Here is a 23,381-nt window from a genome sequence, read left to right on the forward strand (position 1 = left end):
GTGAGAGGATTTAAGGGAATGAATGATTTTAATATATTTGGATACTTTGATTAACTTGGATTTATTTTATAAGTTCAATATTTCAAGTCACAAACAACGGGGTTACTTGGTTGTTAGATCTTAAATTAATATGACAAAAATGGAGTTGAAAGCTCGCTGGAGTTTTGGACAGAGTAACTTCGTAGGAAAGGTTTAAATGCAAAAGGCAAAAGGATTTTACCGCGAGACTGTACCGGGACAAGATAACGAATCTAGTGGTAGAAACCAAGAGGACGATCCGATGATCGTTCACCGTTTTTATGGGTATCGATCGTTGCGCAGAACGATCCCCTTCTTTAGCTTTTTTCAATTTCTGCGCACCCTTCCCCTTTTTCTAGGAATTGAAATTAGGGCACGACATCTTCGCCGCATGTTCGCCCGTGCTCTTAGCTCGTTAGCTATTACTATATTGAAAGCTTTTACATACGGTATAACACTGTGTTGGTGCAGTGGTGTAGACGGAGGGTCGTTGCGCTGTAATTTTCCACTCTGCGTGGGCTTTGGTGTTGGGGCAGCAAGCCCCCTCGGCCCCTCGGCTACCGTGCTTCTTCCCCCCTTTTCGCGGGTGTTAGGACCTGGGCCGATTTTAGCAGCTATTTCCTAATATGGTGATCACACTGCACGTGCCTTAGAGGTGACCCATGTTTCGTGGTGGACGTTAGTGCCGTGTGCATTTTCGGGGATCACGACGCACTGGGTTCTAGTTGTAGTTTATTTCTTAAATATTCTTACTATCCTGTTCGTTACAAAGTCTATATATTAAGATTACCGTATCGGTTACTTGTCGTTTTGTTAGTTTTATAGCGTGTAAATATGTAGAATTGCACATGTAATATAATTGATTACTATCGTTATTCACCTGGAGTACTATACCAATTTTTTATGAGACATAGTTGCTATTTGCTTAATATTATTAGGATTACGCTGCTGCGAGTATTCTTAAATGTTGTGTTATAACAATCTTAACAGATGTAGGATATTTAACAATTTAATAATTTTTAGAGCAGGTTTACACGTGTGCTTTCGTATATAATTCTCTTCTGTAATTATTAATTCTTATATTGATATAGATCGGCTTGGAAGGTATTAGAACGTTGTTCTTATGTTTGTTGGTTGTCTGTTAGTGAGCGTTGCCACGTATACATCTTTGAGTTTATTCCTTGGTGTCGTACAATACCTGTAAGAAGCTAGGGATGTGTTTCCTTATGTTTTACTTCAAAACTGGTATAAGCTTTGCTCACTTAAAAGGGTTGATTGTTAGTGTATTGATATATTTATTGTAATTCTATTTAGTTGTTTCACCTTACAAAATCATTCCGTGAGTTGATTTACCTTCAACCGTTTCGTCGTTAGATTTCCTAATGTGCTCTCCAGATGGGGCTCTGTATGGCTCCACATCGAAGATCTGCATTACCTTCAAAACACTGCACGCCTTGCCTACAATACGGCGTTACGGAGGAAAGTATAAACATGCTAGATAATTGGTATTTGTGGTTTTGAAAGTTTTGCAGTCCCTGATTTTATGGATTATTGCAGCAGTGCATCTATCTTTACATTATATTGGTTATACACTTGTCTATGGTTTGCCAGTCTTCTATACTCCAGGCTATATGGTATAGCGTAAGTTGCTTATAGTGTAGCTCTCAGCTCCGAATGCGCAAATGGCACTGTCGAGTGTTGTATAATAATTGAATATAATGGTGTTAATATGATAATGGTATATAATAACGTATAATAATATTATAGCTCTTTGTAGAGCGAAGATCTCGTAATATAGTTCTTAAGCTTTGGTCAGTGAATTTCAAAGTTATCTCTATCTGGGGATATTCCAAATAGTTAGACAGTCGTTTTAATACCTTATGGTTAAAAGATTCTCGTACTTCGAGTTTGGTTAGTTGAAAGTGACATGCAATAATAATAGTCGATAAAACATACCGATGTTCCGGTCGGATGTTACACACATGGAGACTAGAGTAAAGATATCTGCGCTTCCAGGAGTACAGTGAATTTTCGTGTACTGCTTAGGGGGCATCCATAAAGGACGGCCGAAAATTTTTGCGAATTTTTGGCCCCCCCCCCCTCCCGCCGTGTCATAGTTGGTCACAATATTCGAACCCCTTCCCCCTACGAAACGTCCGATGGTCACAACCGTAGACCCCCCTTAATTCTTTAAAGTCGCAAGTGATGTGAAAAAAATACTATAAAAATTATGTATCAAAAATTCTTTTATGTAAATATGAACAATCATTCCATGAGAAAAAAGAATAAAGTTCTTCATATGATTTAAGGGAGGCTCTACGCTTCATTTCAACTTGGCGAAAATAAAATCGCATCGGAAATCCCAAATGAGCGATTGTCGGTAATGTTTCAATAATCATGTCGACGAACCCCTCCCCCCCCTATAAGCGCGGACGTCCTTTATGGATGCCCCTTTATAACACAGCTACATATATTCTTCAGTCGACGGTATTTTTTACGTACTCTATTAGATTTGGAATAACCGCCAATTTACTATGAAAATTCAAAATCTTTTCTGCTGTGGTGCTGCCGTCTAGTACTAAACTTAGAAGACCGTGACCAGCCCCCTGACACTCACCACTGCTCGTATACTAAAAAACTGTACGCGTTTTGTCCCCGTTTTTTAGTTCCTCTACGTGGCGCTAGTAGACTTCTGACACGCTCGCTGCCCTCGCTGACCGTACGCAACAGAATCATCTACCTACACATCTCTGCGCGCAAGCTTGTCAGACAACTACTAGCGCCACTAGTGGTGGAGATTGGCGGCAGAATCGAGGGACATTTTGCGAACCACTTTTAGCAGCGTGTGTCAGGGGGCTGACCGTGACTTAAAGCATATAATACATCCAAGGTATTAAACGATAGCTCACTCTGGCACTAGTCGGGTTGTGTTAACGCAGTAGGAAGGTTATCCATGATATTTTGAATACTCAGACTTCTAGGTAATTAATTCTGGTAATTAGTTTTCAAATCTTGACCACTTTACCCATACATTCTTCAACATGATAGGATTACTTGGGATATCTGCTAACCTGTTGGTATGATCCTCAAGATTTATGCATCCCTAAATATGAACTCCGATCTTGATATACCTTATTCGATTACATGAGATTTTATTAATAAAATGTTTTGACCCAAGTAAAGGTAGTTTCTGTTGCAATAGTAGCTGTTCTTTTTATTTTTGATAACTTCTCAGCTGTCACTGCGAGAAAAATATTTTCAGGTTTATTTTGAATAGTACTGAGGATTTCAAATCTGAGGTGACTTTGAATTCATACGATGGGATATGTTCAGTTTTAGAAAACCAATTCAATTATTGCTCACATTTATGTATACATGTATGTCTAAATTCATGTGAAATTAATTCAGATTCTGCAAACTTTTTTTAAATAATGTATTCTTCATGATCTAGCTATAATCCATATCTGGATAATTTAAGTACAAATTAACTCTAAAACGACAGACTGGGGTAGATATCCATCCCAAGCCAACTTTAAACTACGATACCGAGTTCTGAGTGTCATTGGCAACTCTGGACCAGCACCATAATTCAGTTCAAGGTTCTACGATTAGGGACAGGTCGATAGCGCTGTAAATTTTTTGACAGCGGATATACGTATACTCGCACATGATGAATATCCATGTAGCTCCTTTTACCATTAGGATTTTGATGCAGTAAGTTTAATTTTTTTTTTTGCTAAAATGTATATATTCTAGCTACTATTACGCTGGTGGACCGTAAATAATCATATATAATTTACAACCAAGATTTTTATAGTTTACAACCCATTATATGAGGTGGTCCAGTTAAGTTGACACAGCAGAATATGTTGAGCACAATGTATTATACAAAAAAAGGTATGCAATGAAACGTTCCATGGTTTAAAGGGTGCAGAAAACTGTGCTATTGTACTTTTCATTCGGTGGAGGTTTACATGGTCATTTTGAGGTCAATGTTGCTTTTTTTTTTTATAGATCATACCAATCGCTAGATTGGCAGTGGCAGGCTAATACACATTCCTGCTCGGTCACTAGATTTTACAATTCCTAATTCTTTTCACAGGCCTACTTTAAAGAAGAAGTTTATAGCATGGTGCAAACTACTCCAAAAAATATGAACAAGGGAATCAGAAATATGCCCAGTGGCATTAAAAGAGAACATTCACTACACTGTGATGAATCTTTTATAAAGCATCTTAAAAAGTATATTAAACTTGACAGGTATAATCTTGAGCCTCTATTGTTATGAATTTTTTCTCATATTTTATTGTTTTATTGGATGCCTTCATCAATTTTGAGAAATGTTGAAAAATTGATGTCTTAGAAAAAACAGTTTGGGATAAAAGGTTGACGATTGTTTTTTGTAAAATGCAAATCTGTAGAAAAAAGTGCATGTTCAAAGAAAAAACAATGTCGACCATTAAATGACCTTTTAAACCTCCATCGAATGAAAAGTACGATAGCACAGTCTTGCACCGCCTTCGAACTATAAAACTTTTATTGCAAACGTTTTTTCGTGAAATGCGTTGTTCTCAAGATATTCTTCTGTGTTAACTCAAATAGACCACTCTACTGTATAATGGCAGTAGAAAAAAAAAATAAAATATGATACTGATTAAATTACCTTCTTTCATAATATATATTGTATCTTACAACCGGAAGAGTATATTTTGAAAAGAATATATTATGGTCTTTTCATTAAGTTTTTCCGTACCTGAGCTCTCTGATTTTTGATTTTTAAAATTCCGAATAGGTATATCTTTGAACAGAAAATAGCAATGATAATTTTCCTCTAAACGTCAGATGTATCCTCTCCAAAACCGCGTTCGAAATTTGACAACGGGTTGATTAGAATAAAAAATCTGAATTTTTGCTTAAAAAATGACGTGTTTGCTGTTTTTCAGCACTGCTTGGTATTTGAATGGATTTTTCACCAATTAAACTTCAATGAAATTAACTTCACTATGCGCCATTCTCTTCCTCATTGAAAAACGAAAAGATTCCTCTACTTACGAGTCCCATTATTGCTCTAGGAACGAATTTACGAATAAAAAATGCGTGGGGTGGGTATTCACCTTAGTCTATTGTTTAAAGGTAAAAAAAAGTAAGTCTTTCGTTTAGCGCTAAACAATTCATCTCACTTTTGATTCATTGTCAGTAGAAGAGTTTAGAAGTTATAGCATTTCAAAATTCATATTTTCAGATTTATAAGTCTTGAGTATCATCCCCTTAATTTGATTTGCCAATTTGAATTGACTTTGAGCAATTCTAAGCGGTGTCTTTCAAACGAAATTCTATAAACACTATAGAATTTATTACCAATAACATTATATTTTCACTTGTGCATCACTGTTCACCTGCTACTACAACACAAACCAAATTGATACATTTTTTGTTAAATAGGTTTTATATCCACAAAAGCGTGATAACATATAATTTCGTAATTTGCAATAGTGTTAACGTTCAAAAAGATGTACAATATTACAGCTAATCTTAATCTCTGAAGCAGATTCTTGTTTTCCCACCTTAAAATTACAATTAAACGATTGTTAGTTAATCTCAATATTTAAGTACATTGTATTATTTGTTCAATACTTAATGCCTTTCCACATAGGTGCATGAAATTACGGTCAGTTGAAAGTTGATTTTCACACTTTACAGAATGTTGCAATTCAGATGGTTGCGGTTGTTTATTAGAAGAAACACATCCCCGATACATGTGGACCGTGCACTTCAATGGAAAAAGCGCCTGTCGATACTCTATGCTGTTTTAGCATGGCATGCATTTGGCGGTGTATTGTACATGTGTTACACAGGCAAACGTGACTGGATGAGAGCAGAGGGTTATGTCCCTGACGTAGACGTACTTCCTGGTAATTAATTTCACTTCTCATCTCTAGTTAATATAATTTGTACAATGTTTCAAAAGTCAAGAAAATTTGGAAATAGTGATTGTAAGCTCCAAAAAAAGCTTTCTCATTTATTGCATCGCGTACAAATCTCATTTGGTCTTATACTTGAATCGCAATTCTAAAAACGTGTTGGTTATATACAGACTTAACGATGCTTCAAAATATGTTCTTGATATGGACATTGTAGTGTATATTTTATACTTGATCATAATGCTTGGCTGAATATATTGACTTCGCTCAACACAGGCGATATACACACTCGGAACCCGTTGAAAATGTAAGTCCACATTCGATGGAGCTGTAAATCTTTGGTTTGAGCAGAATTTTATTGGAAATTAAGAGACTCAGCCGGGATCGGTTTTTCAAACTCATTCCAAGAAATACAAGTATATGAATTTATTAGCTTTCTACCAGTAAATTCTAATAAAATAAAGCAACATAAAATCGAATGATCTAGACCAAAGTGGTCCAAAACCACATAGATCCAAAATGTATTCAAACGTACTTTTAGAAGCTAAAAAAAATCGAAAAAAAAACTCAACTAAAAACCTGTAGAATCCATTATTCTACGTCTATTTTATTTGGTCGTAGCACAATTGATTTGTTTTGTAAAAATTAGATGCCAAACGACTAACTGTATTTCAGCCGAAATTCCGAAAGTGATATGAAATATTGAATAAATCGTCGAATTTTTTTGGAACTTGTATGAAGGAACAATTTTTCTTTGTTGACGGTATTCTGTACCTCGCGTTCTTTGTTTAGGCAAAAATTGAGCTTCTATATGAACCGTGTGTTAGGTATACAGTTCAATCAGGACAAGCCGGAGAAATAGTTTTTTTTTTTATCACTTTAGAAACTAGTTCATTACTGGAATTACCATCAAGGACGATCAAAATCTTTTGTCATTGACGTTCCTTTGTTTTATAAAATGATTTCTTTGTTTTTCATGAAGTCGGTTCCTATTGCATTATTTTATTTGCTTTATAGAATTTTACATCAAATTTTCTATAAACGTCGGATCGTTCTATGAAATGCCAGAGTGCTGAGAGTTTTTTTTAAGTTCTTTCCAGTAGAACCATCGGTCAGAGAAAACAGGATATGCCAATTTTTAAGGGATCGTCTCAGTGTGACTCGTGATTTTTTTTTTTAATGTTGTAATAAACTAATCGGTCTAGTTTTATTTCTATAAATAAATACATTCATGCCGAATACAAAATGATTTTTTTTACGTTCATTTGTTTAGTATATAATCATTGGATAAATTGTTGAAATGACACGTTAAAAAAAAGGTCCTGTACGGTGTCCACGATTGCGGCCGCAAATTTGATCTGAAACAGAAATTGCAAAAAGATTATTAATCTGTAGGAAAGTCGCTATCGCGCTATGGAGGTTTTTTTTGGCCCTTTTTTTCGACAGTTTCTCATAAAAAAAAATTGGAAGATTTCAAAAAAAAAAAAAAAAAAACTTCCATAGCGCGATAGAGAATGACGTTAAGAATGTTCTCTCAAAATCGGAAATAGATATCTTCAAAACTCTTCCTTTGAGAGTGGACACCGTTTTGAAAAACACCATTCCGAGAAAAACGCGTTTAAAGATTGAAGTTAGAAAATTTTAGATAAATCGTTTACTTACGATCAATCGGCGATGCCAGGTCTTGATTTTTTTCTTGGGGGTTTCACTCGTATGTCTATCCGTGGTGGATGTCAAAAACGAACTGAAATGCTTGGACAGTTTATTCTGCAAGGTTATAGAACCTAAGGACCTTAGTACACGCGCAGGTAGAAAAATCGTTCCCTTTCTACAAGAAACGCTGTAGCGACCGTAATAATTTAAATTTCGATTTAAAAATTTGAGAGAATGTCGAGAACAGTGTATACTATACAATAATGCAAAAAAAAAAACGATTTTTTGAAAATTTCACACTGAGACGATCCCTTAATGTCTAAACTTGATTGTAGTCATGTGAATTTCAGGTCTTTTTCATCGAGCCATAACCGAAATCATCGTGAAAGTGTTTAAAAAATTGAAATTTTGAATTTTTTTCGATGGAAACCTACGTTAATAAAAAATGAGATCTGGCAATTCTTGATGCCCATAATTTCAATGCAAAGTCGTGTAAATTTCAGAGTTTTTCATCCAGCAGTGTTTGAGATCATTTCGAGAGTTTCTCAGGACGGACCGGCAGACTGACATTTCTCTTAAAATCTGTTTTTCGTATACTAAAGATCCGAAATCGTAAAAATTCATTGAAATGAAACGAAAATCATTTTCTACCCATATCAATACTTTTCCTGCATCGCCACAGGCGAGAAAAAGTAAAAATGTTTGAATGACGAAATTGCAGATCAAAAATGATAAGTGCAACTGAGTTTGTTTAAGTTGAATTAAATCAAAGTAACCTTTCCTCGATATAAGGAAACAAAATAAACTATCTGTTGTACACGAAAAGAGCTCCGTTATTAACAACTTTTGAATGAAGTTACTGTTTGTAACGTTGATGTAATGATACATTTTCCGGAAAATTACCTCATTGCTGTTTTGAGATGGTTCGAAATTTAGCCAACCATGATAAAGTGAACCGTTTTTCACGTTCTAAAAACTTGACACTTTCAAAGCCCAGCTATGTGAGGTGAGCCCCTCTCCCCACATTACGAAAAAAAAGTTTTAGAAAATTGTTCCAGATCGTTCTATACTCATGACATTTCTCCTAATCGATATTGGGGTCACTCGAAAAACAAGAGTAGGAATCGAAAAGAACTTTTTTTTTGACTTAGCCTCCCTTTTTTTTTAAATAAAAACTTTGCAACTTGTACCAGTTGTTCTGTTCGTTGATCCAAGTTACGGGGTTTTTTTAAATCAAATTTGGCCACAAAAATTGTAAAAATATGTTTTTTCCTATAGTAATAGAAGCGAAAAGGATATTTTTTACTATGATAGAGATGAGAATGATACATTTATGTCAAACAAAATCCATGCCAAGTGATTTGTGTAGGATTCACTTACAATGGACGTTAGATATTATTCATTAAAATTGGATAAACTACCATACTGTTCTTGACCAGACCGTACACCTGATACGCCCTTAAAAGAATGCTACCGGGTAAAATTTCATCTATTCTGACGATTACGCACGCTTACGCATTACTGAAGCAAAAAAGTTGCACATTGCTCAAAGCGCCATTGTACACGGTTAAACACTAAAAAAAAGTCGATATTGTCAATTAATGTGAAAAACCTGGTATGAAAACAAAAATGATACTGATTTCTTGGTAGAACCAGCATTCTTAGCTTTCAAAATTGACGCATTTGTAACTTCGCACATACACTTTTTCTTATTTTATTTGACGAGATTTCATGGGTGATCAATCCTACAACTTTAGATTGGCCTGTTTTGAAATAAATCTGGCTATAAATAGCTATTGCAGTTTCGAAATTCGACCCCTTAGTGCAATTGAAATAGCCTAGCATAATCAATGCTAATAAATCGAGTTTTCTCAAAAAATCTCGCAATATTTCTTTATACCTCATCTTATTAATTACCGAGACAGTTACCCAATGTATGGTTTCCATTCACCGCACTCTCGACTCGCGTGCACTAGGTGAGCTTTTTCATCAAATCAAAATTAGGACAGACAATCTGTGGTAAGTTATAAACGGTTCAAAATTAAAATTCACGCAATGTTGGTAATGGTAAAATTTTTTACGTTAACGAATCAATCCAGGTGAATTCTACTAATTTCTTACATACAGGCGGTCTTGAATGCTAGATAGAGCATGTAATGTTTGGGAAGGTGAATCGAAAGAAAAAACTTTGTTTATTAATCCAAAAAATGTATAATAAATGTTGCAACTGTCAATATTCATTTGAAGTATTCTTGCAAAAGTTTCAACAACCCATGAGCGAAATATTTTTATTTATATTTATGTTCAGGTGAAAATTCATCACTTTAATTTTGCCCGGTTGAAACTTTATTTCTATTAAGTTACGATACCATAAGATTTTATTTCAAAAGTGATTCAAGTAAAATCGGCAATGTTTTGCAATTATAATATGGAGATTTTCATGCTTCAGGAGGTACCATCTAGACAAAGATCAGTCCAGAGTCCCTATAACATTTTTGTTGACTACTTTTCGTGACAAGAAATTGATGGTAAATTTTGTAACTCGTGAAAAACTCAAAAATAAGTTAATTTTTTACGACCATTGACATTTTATAAGACCTAGAAAACTTGCAAATAAATCCCACTCTACCTGTGGTACCATAGTCGAAGAAGCATGTCTTCAAGAAATTCATAAAGTACTTACTTTGCAACTGTTCTAACTTTGAAACTAGTCCAATGAATTTCTATAAATTTGTACAGTGACTTTATGATAATGATGTTAGTTCTATCCGTAGTCAAAAATAATATTGAAAAGTTGATTAAAAAGTAGACGACATCAAAACGAGTATGGTTCATATACGCAATAATATAACAAATGAAAACAAAAAAAAATAAAAAAAACTGAGTTTTCTAAATTTCTGCCATCTCGAATCGCTGTCTTCGACTTTTACCAAGATCAGGTTAACAGATCTCATCAAAATCGATATCCCATATCAAATTTCGGCAATCACTTCTTAATGTCATCGAGGTAAAGCTATTCAAAAATTGGGGAACACTCCATCAATGAGAATAGTTTTTTTTTTTCTGTCTTATCCTTTCTGGAAAAATGACTTTTCGCGCATTTTAAGCAGGCGCAAAATTGCCGTTCTTATATGCACTTGGTAGATCCTGCGCAAAAGGCTGTATTTAGTCGGGGCGTGCTAAGGGGGCTTAGATTTTTTGGGACTCTGGAAAAATAGCTGCACTTCCAATCTGTCGATAATATGATACAAAATTTTCATTTTTGGCAAAAAACTGGGCGAAATTTTTATTTTTTGCAAATTTCATACCTTATTGACGACATTAACACAAAGTGAATTTTGGAACATTCGTTTAAATTGAATAATAAGATTGAAGTTACACCAAAATCGTGCTTTGGAAAACCGTACGAGCATGCATGCATGCAATTCGGCTTTTCAACTGATAATATTGTTTATTTAATCAACGATAATGGATTTTTATTCCACAATTACATTCTAAAAGTCGAAATTTGTGATATATGCGGTTATTGTTTGTGACAATTTGTGGTGTTTTTCAAAAGTTATTATCAAAATACTGTAGTTATAACGGCATTGCACAATAAGCCCTGTGTTAAAAACTTGATTTCCGTTTATTTCGATCTTTGACTAAAAAAATTCCGATGTGATTGCTTAAACAACGAATTTTCGTTGTACAAATTTTTATTTAGATTTCTCATTGAGCTGAGTCGCCGGATCTACCTGGACGCTTTACCGGGTGCAAAGTTCGATGTCCGTTTGCTTGCGAAGTGCGCATGTAAATGCCAATTTCTTGGGCCCGCTTCACATGCGCAAAATGCGAATTTTCAAACGGACTAGGTCAAAAAATCGTGTGCATGACGGAAGGAAGGCGATTTCATTCGTGATGAGCACTATCGCTTCGTTTGGGTGGCAAACATCACGCTCGCAGTCGCCTTTTTTCCGCCCTTGATACAAAATGTACTAATTTGGTGTCGAGAAAGCGCTGCTGCGTCAAATTTTCATTGACCATGGCTGGAAGCCAGAAACAATTAGTATTCACGAAATTCTGATTCAAAAAGAATCTGACCAAATGATTCAATTTCGCAATAACAAAGGCGAAATTTCAAAAGCATTACAGTACCGGTACAAGATTGAATTGAAGTGAAGTAAATCAGAATTAGGGCACACAATGAAGAGACCTGAAAAAAGAATTAATTAATTTTTTTCCAAAGTGCACCGTATGTAAATATTCAAAAACTTTATGAGAGCTTCCGTTAGGAAGGAAATGCAGCCAATGTTTTTTTGATTGGAACTTTTTCAAAATCAGAGGTACAAGAATTAGTAAATGCGAATTACGTTAAAGCACAATGTAATCATATCTACCAATTCATTTATTATGCAGCAAGGAGCTGGGCGCACACTCTAGGAATCCCACAAGCACAGGTAATACAAATGTCTGGGTTTAAAATAAAAGGATCATACGAAATAAAGGAGGGCGAAGATCTGTATATTGGAACGGCCGCTGAACGCACTGTTGGAAATGAAGAGGCAGTGTCAAGTACAAATGATTCCACGTAACAAGTGGTGATTAATACTTCAGTTTTTACATTGTAAAATAGTCATAATAAAATACATGATAACACAAATTGCAATATGAAAAAGACTAGCTAATTTTCGTTCATCTCATTAAGGACTTAGTAATAAGACACAATTGTTTGCTGTGTGCATAACCTTGAACGAGAGGAGCATTTGACTCCAGCACTCGGGGTTGTGGGATCCAACGATTTCTGTGGGGCCTGGATACATAACAGTTCATGAATAAATTTTATTTAATCATAGGAATATAGATAAGTTCAAATAATTTTTGACAGTGAGTGAACTTTACGAAATTTAAACGCAAATTCGGATTGCCTCGAACAAATTACGTCATAGTAAATCCAAATTTCAGTTATATTTAACCTGCACCAGCTACGGACCATATGCAATTTATCCGTTCGATTCGAAGAAGACAAGTTATGATCAATAGGTAACAGTCGTGACTACACACGGAATGAAATGACAATATATTTAAAAAAGTAATTCTATAGGTATATCGATGTCAAACCAGGTAAATTTTGAAGTTTCTTGATCTAATATTTTATAAATCAATTGTAACTTTTTTTGCACAACATATACGTAAAGAAAAACGGCACTCATGTTTTAGTTCGTTAAAAATTATTTTTCATCGAAAATGACGGAACATTTAATTTTGCTAAAAAGTAAATGCAATTGCTTCAGAGAAAGAAGAGTCATATACCAGCACTGCGAGCAACGTTATTACAATTACTAAATTCATTCCAAAGAATGGACCACTTCGATAAGCATTGGTTTAGCCTTTCCATAATATTGCTTCTTGATTAACGACATTAGACGAACTGCTATTGTCAATGTAGGCGTAATATGGATCGAGCATAAACTAAGAGTATAGATGCGCGATAATGATCCTCCATAAGCAATGAGAGGACTTGGTTCACTCGTAATATCTACCAATAAGGTAGTAGTTGCCACGAGATGGTTTTGCAAAACATTCCATTATATTACAATTACAAGTAGCAAGACACATATTCACTTATTTTACAGAAGTTCAGTGGTGTACTGTATCGTGATCAGACTTGTTGCACTTGGTTTCATTTCAATTTTGTATCTATCCGAAAATGATATTAAATTTATGGCAGCAGATAATGTAAATATTACTTATCAAAGTTATGAGGCTCCTCTTATTATAGGTTCTGAACTAGTTAATAGAGGATTATTAAGGCACTTTCATTTTATGCACTGAAGATAATTTGTCCATAATCTTTCTCCAGAACACTTCTAAACCTACGATCAAACATGTCTGTACAGGCCTCTGTTTGCTTCTCGTAAGAATAGTCAATTATTACCTCAGGCAAAGCGAGTTGGTCTCGTACATGAAGAAAGAGAATACCTGTATACCAAATGCTCGTATAAGACATCTAAGGAACTCTGTTTAGTCAATCACACAAATAAATCAAGCTTTACTACAGCTTCTGTCGACATTCTACAGTCTTAAGGCAAGGATCTCCGTAGGGCAACAACTCCCGCGGTTGATCCTGCAGATTCGGGTTTCAATTCCTTCAATCTTTGTTCCATTTCACACAGCAAAGCAGATCTAGAAATAAGAAAATGCAGAGAAAAAATTAAACTCGAAATACCTAAAAGTTATGTAAAACTATTATTATTCGCTAAATTAAACATCTTCAGTGAAGTACAGAACGCAAACCTATGTGGATTATTTTCAGGTAAAAATACAATGAACTACTAACGGTATATCTAAGAATGCAAACATTCAATGCCGATAGTTATGAATATATACATAATGATGACTAACAGCGTTTTTAACTGTGCCGATGCACCCCGGGTGTACATTTTACGCTTTTGAGTACTCATAAGAGAAGAGAAATAGTATACTTTCCATGGAATCAGGATACTAATGTGAAGCCTAAGAAAGTCTACTGGACAACAGGTTACCAATCTTGCATTTTCATTTTGTGTTCTTTAGTACCTTAAAAACATGTCAGGAATGTTCGCATACTGGTTCATTTATATTTAGAGTTACCCAGATCTGGGATTAAAATTAAGTCAAAGTTTTATATTATAAATTTGTGGAAACGTTTCCTTGGCTTTATTTTTAGTATGATGAGCATTATCATTGTGCAGGTTAAAGAAATGTAGTTGTATCAAGCTCATTCACGAGTATGACATTCAGGTTTGCAATGACGGCTCTTACGAGACAAATGAAATGTCAAGCAGTGTACTGTTGGAGATTCTGATAGTCTAGCATGCCGCACTATGGATGACGTTTCATTATTGATTATTTTCAATTATCTACACATCACGGCAGGGTGTAGGTCATGCCTATGCTATACTTCCTAATATTAATAAAACTTACTTCGAAAGTACGAGCGCAAGGTCATCATGTGATGCGTTGCCAATCATTTCTGTCTATTTAACACATGCTTTGGGAAACAAGAATACTAGCGACGAGCAAATAGAATACATATTGCTTCATTAACAATGTACTGAACTTATTTCACACTCAGTAGTGCAAAAGAATATGTCGCTAAGATCGTGCTGATCAAATAAAAACACCTCGGTAACTTATCTCATGACAACCACATACTTATATCTTTAACTCAATTTTCAACAATGTATACTGTTTCGTGACAGCTCACTCGATTGCTATATGCCACTATCAAAGATTCCATTGTATGTTCTTACAGCTTCTGCGTTAGTGATACTAAACCGCATTACATACTTATTCTCGTTTGTGTCAATTCTTTCACCTAAAATTCTCTGCTATTAAATTTCATTATATATACAGTGTCATTTATTGATTGCTGATTACGAGTGCCAGTGACACAGCAGTCCTACCGGATGCCCAGATAAGTGGCTCTTTCTCAACCCAGTATCGAGTTCAGCAAAGAATGAATAACCCTGTAAGGCAATCACCTAAAAATTTGTGAGTGTATTCAGTTCTATATGCATAATTTCAAAATCGCCAATAAGATGTAGTTAATAAGGTTTTGAAAAGTGAAACATCACAAAAAAGTTTTCAGTCCGATTAGGGCAAGAGATGGGTGAAAAAATTAGGAGATCGAATCGATCAACTCTACACCTATTTTGACATTCTTTAGATTACGCTGAGTTACTCACACTCAAGTCGTTTTCAGCTCATAACTTCCCAAAATAATTACAGAGAGAGAAAAGGACTTTTGTAACGTCACTGAAAGTAAACACAAGTACTTTGCAAACTAATGGAAGTAAAAATATAACATCTTAATGAATATCAAACTCTGATTATGAGAAAAATATGTCAAATGGAATTATATTACCAGTATGAGCAACAAATATCTTACAGTAAAAATTAGGCAACATATAGAAAACAAGAAATATGTAAATAATCATATACCACGTCCCAGTACAAATAGTCGGCAGCTGGTGACACATTTGAGTAACTTATATTTTTTTGTTGTAAGTTTGATATTTTTTTTGTATATATATATATATATATATATATGCATGTTTGTGGTGACAGTTTTCCAGCCCAGCACCAATAGCTCAATAACTTGTAAAAAAAGTTTTGTGCTTGGAAAAATCAGTTTAAAATTTCAGGTTTTTGATAGCTGTTGGAGTTAAAATATGTTTTATAAATTTAATATAAAAAAATGAAATATAGAAAAAATGTATATTTAATTGTGTCAGTGTTACAAACTCCATTACTACGAGTTTAACTTGAGTTTGGATTTAATATCACTACTTAGAGAGCATACATTCCCATCAAATCCCCTATAATATGCAGTTGATGCTGACCATAAACAATTTCATGCATTTGAATAAAGAGTGCATAATGCTTGCACCAAAAATTACTAGAGTGCAGAAATTTTACCGACCTTGGATGAGGTTTGGTATAAATACTATATGTCACTATTGACTAAACGTAAGTTGCCAACTTTGACGATGTTGGTTGCCCAAAAAACGATACTTTTTACCGAATTTATTAGAAGATAGTCCTGCATTGCGTATGTATCAAATTATTATGTCCTAACCCTCGAAAAAGTTTTCAAAAATAAAAAAATTCAAGAAGATAGAGAAAGATAGAAAATACTGAAACTATAAACAAAGGCTTGGATATCAATGCCTCATTTCGAATTGCTTAAAAATCCTTAAAAATGCAGTGGATTATGCAGTTATTAAATGCAGTTCATTTCATTTGCAAGACTAATTCCTACAAATTCACTAAAACACTTTTTTCATCATCCTGTTATTAATAAATATTGAATGTTACAATATTGCCGATACTGATTATAATTAACAAATGGGTATAGTATATTGAATTAACTACTAGAAAAAAATCAATTTTGGTAACTTTAGAGAAAATAAACTTCTGAATAAAATGAGCCATTACAGAGTGATATTAATTAATCTACTAGAATTTAAACTATTTTTCAGAAATTTAAAATGAAGCTTTCATATTTAGGCTTGCGTTCATTATTCCAGGATTTCATTTTGTTTTTAAGTACATTTTCCTAGCTTGCAAATATAATAATTTGAACAGTGTTTAATGAAGACGCTTTCAAAAAAAATGAATAAACAGCATCACTTTTGTGTTCCTAAATATTTGCCTAGTTGTATTCACAATAATATTAACAATAGTAATATTAATAATAATTACAACCAAACAACCATACCTTTTCAGGTATGTCTCCGTAATAAATAAGTGATTAGCTTGTGCGGGGTGAGGGAGAGACGGGTTGGTATCCATCATTATGCCGTAATTAAGATGTTCAATAGAAACACCTACATTTCTACAGGGGATATGGGAATTTGCAGAAAATCTTTTACCTAGGTAAGCCGGATCGAGTTAAAACTTGAATTTACGAATTGGCTCCTGAACGACGTGACCAGCGTTACAATTTTTACGTGTTTGCATTGAGGTCCTTTTTAACGCACAGGGAATTCTAGCGAACTAGCGCGACGCTACTACGGTCAGTACTTCATGACACAAATTCTTTAAACTCCAGCCACTTTTGAAAATAATGAAATCTCTCATGTTGTAGAATGTGAGTCAGCTGACGAAAATTGACAATTAATTTCCCGCGATTAGCGCCTTAGTTTAGACAAGGCTAATCTCATTTCATTTTGTATTATTTTGTGTTTTAGTTGTAAGTTTTAGAACTACGTGAATGGTGTGGATTAAGATTTGGGATTTGGGATGATTAGCACCTTTACTTAGTTGCAGGTTACTGATTTGGATCTTGTATTGTGAGCTAAAAAGCTCAATAGTTTATATAAGAGTAGTTCAGTCCACTAGTACTATATTTTCCTTTCGTTGGCTGGCACTTTGTTTCGGGATTGGCGAATACCGACCGAGTTTGAATTTCATTTCCCATTTTTATTTTATTGAGACTCTTCTGTTGCTTTTTTCTTGTTTTGTTGTATGGGCACAATCAAGAATATACTTTTTTTTATTTATTTTGTTAATTTTGGGGTTATAACAAGTGTCATTTCTTTTTCTCCAAAATTTACCTCTCCTCTCTCCACCATACTGAGCTACCGAGTGCTGCAGTAGCCGAGGACCAGTGACGGTTGAGTTTAGAAGGCCTGTTGATCAGCCCAGACACCCACCAATACTTTGCGATATCTTTCGTATGATTCTTTTTCTAGCTATCATCGTAGGTCGCCAAATTATTGTGAACACGATAAGTACTTGGCTACTTCACCACTACTTCCAGGTAGCTAGAGGTAAGGAAAATCTACTTCACAATACATATGAAAGGTAGGGGTTTCGGATAAACCAACCTTCTAGGGTAAAAGTTAGAGCTGTGTTAAGCATGGAAGGTCGATCCTGAATGCAAGACTGAGCTAAGAAAGGGAAAAAAGTGAAAAAGGTCCAGAAGAAACCTAATTCGTCAGAAATCAATTTTGCAGACTAAAAATTCTATAGAATTGTTTCTACCTAGTATGACGGGTCTGACAGACCTCACTGAATATGATGAAGAGCTTCACCATATCCAGAGAAGGTCAAAGTGCATAATGTTCAGATGACGAAGTCTTAAAAAATGATCACTCTTTTGCAGCTTTGAGATGACTTGATTGTAGAAGTTGTTTGTGTGGAATAAGAACTTAGCATGCATGGATATAAATGGGGTCATCAGAATATTCAATACTGCAGTTTTTACGATATTTTAGGATACTAGGGCTATCATTTCTGAAAATTTAGATCGATGTGGCCACAGAGGCGGCATTCTGTGAGCAACGACTGATCAGGCAATAGATAGGAGTATTCTGAAACAACAGAAGCAGCCACGCATAAAAGTGATCTACCTGAATGGTATTGGTCCAATGGCTGGCATAAGGTAAGTCACGTTCCTACCCTGAATTGCTAGACTACATGCATCATAATGTGCGTTTACTAGTGCCAAGTGATGAGGTACGCTCTGTTATGGAGCGTATAGCATATCTATGTCTATTTCTATGCAATATAGTACAACGGCAAACTTCATTAAGAGTAAGGTATTGAACTACAATACAAGATGTCAGACAGATGCAGAGTTTAGAAAATTCTAAGATTTGTGGACGTAATTTTAAATTTTTCTACACCTCGAAAAATCTCATACTACTCTAACACGTGGATTATATAAGCGGCAATGGGATTAAATTGTCTAAAATATTAGAATTTTTTGCAACAGATAAATAAACCATGTGTTGAACAAAATACATGTATAATACATTATAGCAATGAAACTGAATTGATTAGTGACATCTAATGTGAAAAAAATATTGATTATTCCAAGTCATACAGAATCACAAAAAAATTTTTCCTCATTTTCCAGGGAATTCAAAAGCCCTGTATATTTTCTATTTCTCGGAATTCCCTGACCGCTAGATAGTAGCTTCAGCATAATTGAAGCACCCAGATTCTTATGTAAAATATTCGTTACTTTTCATTTAACTTATTTCAAGTAATTGTGATTTAGACTAGACGATGTTTAGCGGGCTGCTACCTATTTGTTCTGTACTTCTGATGAGGAATCAAGAAACATAAACGTAACACAAACCTGTACTCTTCGTATCGCATTACAACTTCTTCTAGTTCTTGTTTGTACAGTCTGGTGAGCATCGCATTAAAACAATCCAATTCAGGAAGACGAAAGAGCTCCCAGCGTAATTTCCGGTCCAAAGCAACAGATGCTCTGCTGTATACATAAAGCCAATGTGGGATTTCTTCATTCAGATAAGGATTTGCTGGAACTAGAACGCTATGGGAATGAAAATGCGTGTGGCGTGGTGGTGAAACAACACGAACGGCTTGCATTTCCAAAGGATAACATGGATGTTCGTATTGTGCTTGTCTTGTGATGTGACTGAAAAAGACAAGGAAATATATTCATCGATGTTTTCCCATGCGACACCTTACATTGTTGCTTTCGCAAGTTAATATCATAAAAAATGCACAACAACTTACTTCACATAATATACTCCGTACTCTGGAGATTCTATTCTCTCCCAACCTGTCGGTAGACCCTCTTTTTCAAGTGGATGAGACCAGTGCGTAGTTTTAGTATTGTGATCAATATAGTATTTTCTACCACGCAGAGTGAAGTCGACCGACCAGCCTGGTGGCAGTGGTAACTCTTCTGGTGGTTCCCCTCTTGAACTCGGTCTCTCCGAGTGCCTCCTATTGTACCTGAATAAGTATGAGAACTACATAAGCAATGAAATTGCATAGTGATACAGGAGTACAAAATAATTTACACAACATGTTATTGATTATTGACTAAGGTACCAAATTATTCTACCCAGAGTTTTGGCAATACGGAGTCTGATTATAATCTTCATAACCTAAATCAATTTCAGAAGGCAGGTAAGGTAATTGAGGTGTTTGAATCCTATCCAAATGATATTCAGAACCAGCATATTGGTTCACATAGGTGTGCGAAATTGCAGGGGACAATTCAGGATGATACATCGGAGTCGGAGTACGTGAGGTTGTCCCGTCGCTGGAAGTAACAGAAAGGCTGGCAAATCTGTTGAAAAATGATTAGTTAGTGTACAAATAGGAATAACAAAAATCGAACAGAGACTGTTCAAAGTAAGCATCGACATGTGAAAAATGTTGCTCTTCGTTGAGACTTGTGTAGACCAAACAATGTCGATAATATCTATTCAATTATGAGATGAAATTTTATAATCAACCGTTGTGTAGGAAGCCTCTTACTAACATGTAGTTGGCTGTAAGAAAAGTACCAAATGTTGGCACATTCTAACTATGCAACAAGTGATCTTATTGCAGGTAGAAAGAAAAGTAATGGAAAAATAAATATTTTCATAGAATTATGCAGGATCAACAAAAATCAAATACATTTCTAGTATTGGAATATGCATACCTTTGAGCTAAATCTGGAACCGAGCTATTGGGTGTATATTTGCCCTCGTGACTTCCTAATCCAACTGCGCTCATAGTTGTTTTTGTGTTTCCAAATTTTTGGACCATACTTGGCTGTTGAACTACAGGCTATAAAAAGGACAGACATGATAGGTTTGTTTATACACTTTGAACCGGTCAGACATGTTTACCAACGCCATCGTGAGAAAACTGAAAAGCAGCTCGTGAGATACTACGAATGAGTTATTCTTTTATATTATCTCGCTCATAGTATTTTTATACAAATGAATACCCAACTCTTGCTTTTTCATTTTCATGTGCATACTCACAGCTTTGATTGAGCAACAATCAGAAACTCTTACCGCAGACGATGGTATAGATGATTGATTAAATCTTCTTATTCTTCTGACTGGTTCGGTTGTCCATACGTTGATAACTAAGTAGTCAATTTAACATTATATAAACTTATAGGAGTACGTTATTCAAAGAGTAGTTTATAGACTTCTAAGAATGCTTGCTGGTCGTTTTCGCGCAGCAAATAGTGATAAAGCAATTGAATACTCACTAGGCATTTCAGGGGGTGTTTCTTTTTTAACATATTTCCCAACGACGCCTTCTTTAATTGTACGCAAATCTTTGTTTTTGCGTGACAGCATATTTATCGTACACTTATGAACGTTGCAAATTGAATTAACTTACATGAAGCAGATTTACATTGAAAGGACTTATATCGAATGTGTCGTTTACATATTATTTCGACCGTGTGGGTATGTGTTAATACTGGACTGGGCTTTCATAATATACAAATGTCTGTAACGAGGTGAAATTTTTCAACATTTTGATAGTCACTACTTTAGGACGACATGAATAACTAAAAATTATCGAGGGAATGAACCCCGTTTCCACTTCAATATGTCAAATCGTGAACTGACAACTACTTCGGATAACCACACAGTAACGCGCAGTCCGTCTGTTACACCCTTTACCCTTAAGGTGGGATTTCATGTGCAGGAAAAAGCATCAGCAGTTTAGTAACTTACTAGAAAAATACTAACATCTGTTTGGTGATTTGCCGCAGCAGCAGCGCTGCTCATAAAAAAATGTCTTGCGTTTGTTGCTCTGTTGTTCGGAAGAATGAACTTCAAGTGGCGTAACTTGCGCCGGATGTGCTAGTAACTTTCAGTGAATTACTTTGATGCTGCCCATAAAATCCCAGCCTGTAGGGCATTCTTATAATTAGAGCAGATGTTGCACCACGGAGCAATATAAATGAAGCATTGACTGAAGATATACAAACTGCGTCAACGCCGCGGCTATTGAAATAACTTACAATCTGGCTGGGAGATTGCGTTCTCATTGATTACAAATCAACCTTTGTAAACATTCATTTGAACTATTTTCAAATGATTAATCCCCATATTTTCGTAGTAGTGATTACAAAACATGGCATCAAGTTCGACAATCACTATCCTCGTTTCGTGTCATTCCCAGCGAATATTAAGACTGGCCAGGTAACAATTAGTACAATATTAATATACATGTACGAGAAAGATTGGAATATCCTTTACTAATGTTTTCTATACTGCTGTTCTGGCACTTTGGAATATTCGAAACAGCTCGAAGCTGACGAAAAAAAAATTCCTTGCTTTTTCACACCCCCGAATCTGGACGTAATTACATACTAATTTCAGCCATATTTGGCAAATCGGTCTTCTGTTTGTAGGCTACCTACAAAGATACGAAATATCAGATTATAAAGATTATTGAGTTCCATAAGTGATATGAATTTTAAGAGGAGGAATAAAGTCGAAAATAAACTAAGCTTTTTCGTGATTGGAAGAATCAATTGATTCTTTATCAACTTTTTGCAGTGATACAGAGGTGTATACAAAATACACAAAGCTACTCATTTCATCACAAATAGTTTAATATTCATTCTCTTCTTTATGCGGAGGTTTATTTCAGAGAAAGCGTACTTTCCTTTAACATCAGTTTTTTCACACAGATCGACACTAAGTGATGTAATTGGTCGGATATAACGAAATAGGTTAATGAAATCAGTTAATGTCTTGTTGTGTCAGAAAAGCGACATAAACGGAAAGTGACCAGTGTCTATCTCTTTCTCCAGAACTCCCACTATCGCAGTGATCGTTCCAGTATTATTTCAGTGTAGCGCACAATATGCTCTAAAAAGAATGCAATTTCGAAAATTTTCAGGTAAGTTGAAAAATTAACGACGGAGCCAGGAATCGAACCTGGTATCTAGAGATGCTTTGCCGGAGACTTACTCCACTAGACCACCTAGCCGTCCTGACTACAATGTCATTAATTTCTCTCATCACCTGTATTCGAAATTGTTTTTGTTTCCGTGTGCCGTGATATATGCTCTAAGGGCTGCCGTCCCATGGTCCAGAATTTATACCGTCTCCACGAACCCGGAATCCAGTGACTTATCAAGCCCTAATCAGAGGCGTTCTGGCTCCACTGATTTACGGGATGCATTCTTCCTACGGTCCCATGATACGGAATTGACACGCATGGAACGATCGCCTGCGAATTGCGATCGTTCCTTTTAGGTCCTGAATTGGAAATGCGCTACTGTGATTAGGTGTCGGCAACTTCCGGCCTGTGCATTCCGTGTTATGGGATACCCGATGCTGCAGAGCGGATTCGTGACATTCGTGTTACCCACACTAGCATATGTATTGTTTACATGCTTGTGCTTCGCGTTTAACCTCTTTTTTGGTAAAGGAATTGTAATATTGTCTTGGTATCCATCGCGGTTGTATGGATGAAATGGAAGGCAGTACCGCCGAGACAGAGAGAAGTGCTTCGCCACAAGTTGTT

At 35.4% G+C, this 23,381-nt stretch overlaps 2 protein-coding genes across 2 annotated transcripts; one reads left to right on the forward strand and one right to left on the reverse strand.

Moving 5' to 3' along the window:
* The first annotated feature begins 4,981 nt into the window (after positions 1 to 4,981).
* LOC107220972 lies at positions 4,982 to 12,234 on the forward strand. Its single transcript, XM_046736667.1, has 3 exons — positions 4,982 to 5,120; positions 5,719 to 5,930; positions 11,991 to 12,234. Exons 1-3 carry the CDS (start codon positions 5,005 to 5,007, stop codon positions 12,164 to 12,166), a joined length of 504 nt encoding a protein of 167 aa, XP_046592623.1. The 5' UTR covers positions 4,982 to 5,004; the 3' UTR covers positions 12,167 to 12,234.
* On the reverse strand, positions 12,075 to 21,519 carry LOC107220970 (scaffold protein salvador). Its single transcript, XM_015659793.2, has 7 exons — positions 21,100 to 21,519; positions 20,897 to 20,970; positions 20,536 to 20,663; positions 19,948 to 20,175; positions 19,614 to 19,835; positions 19,207 to 19,512; positions 12,075 to 13,757 (listed from the first exon to the last, which is right to left on the reverse strand). The coding sequence occupies exons 1-7, from the start codon at positions 21,188 to 21,190 to the stop codon at positions 13,655 to 13,657; spliced, it is 1,152 nt and encodes a 383-aa protein (XP_015515279.1). The 5' UTR covers positions 21,191 to 21,519; the 3' UTR covers positions 12,075 to 13,654.
* Between the last annotated feature and the right edge of the window lie 1,862 nt (positions 21,520 to 23,381).

Source organism: Neodiprion lecontei, chromosome 4 (genome assembly GCF_021901455.1).
Source record: "Neodiprion lecontei isolate iyNeoLeco1 chromosome 4, iyNeoLeco1.1, whole genome shotgun sequence".
Taxonomy (NCBI): Eukaryota; Metazoa; Arthropoda; class Insecta; order Hymenoptera; family Diprionidae; genus Neodiprion; species Neodiprion lecontei.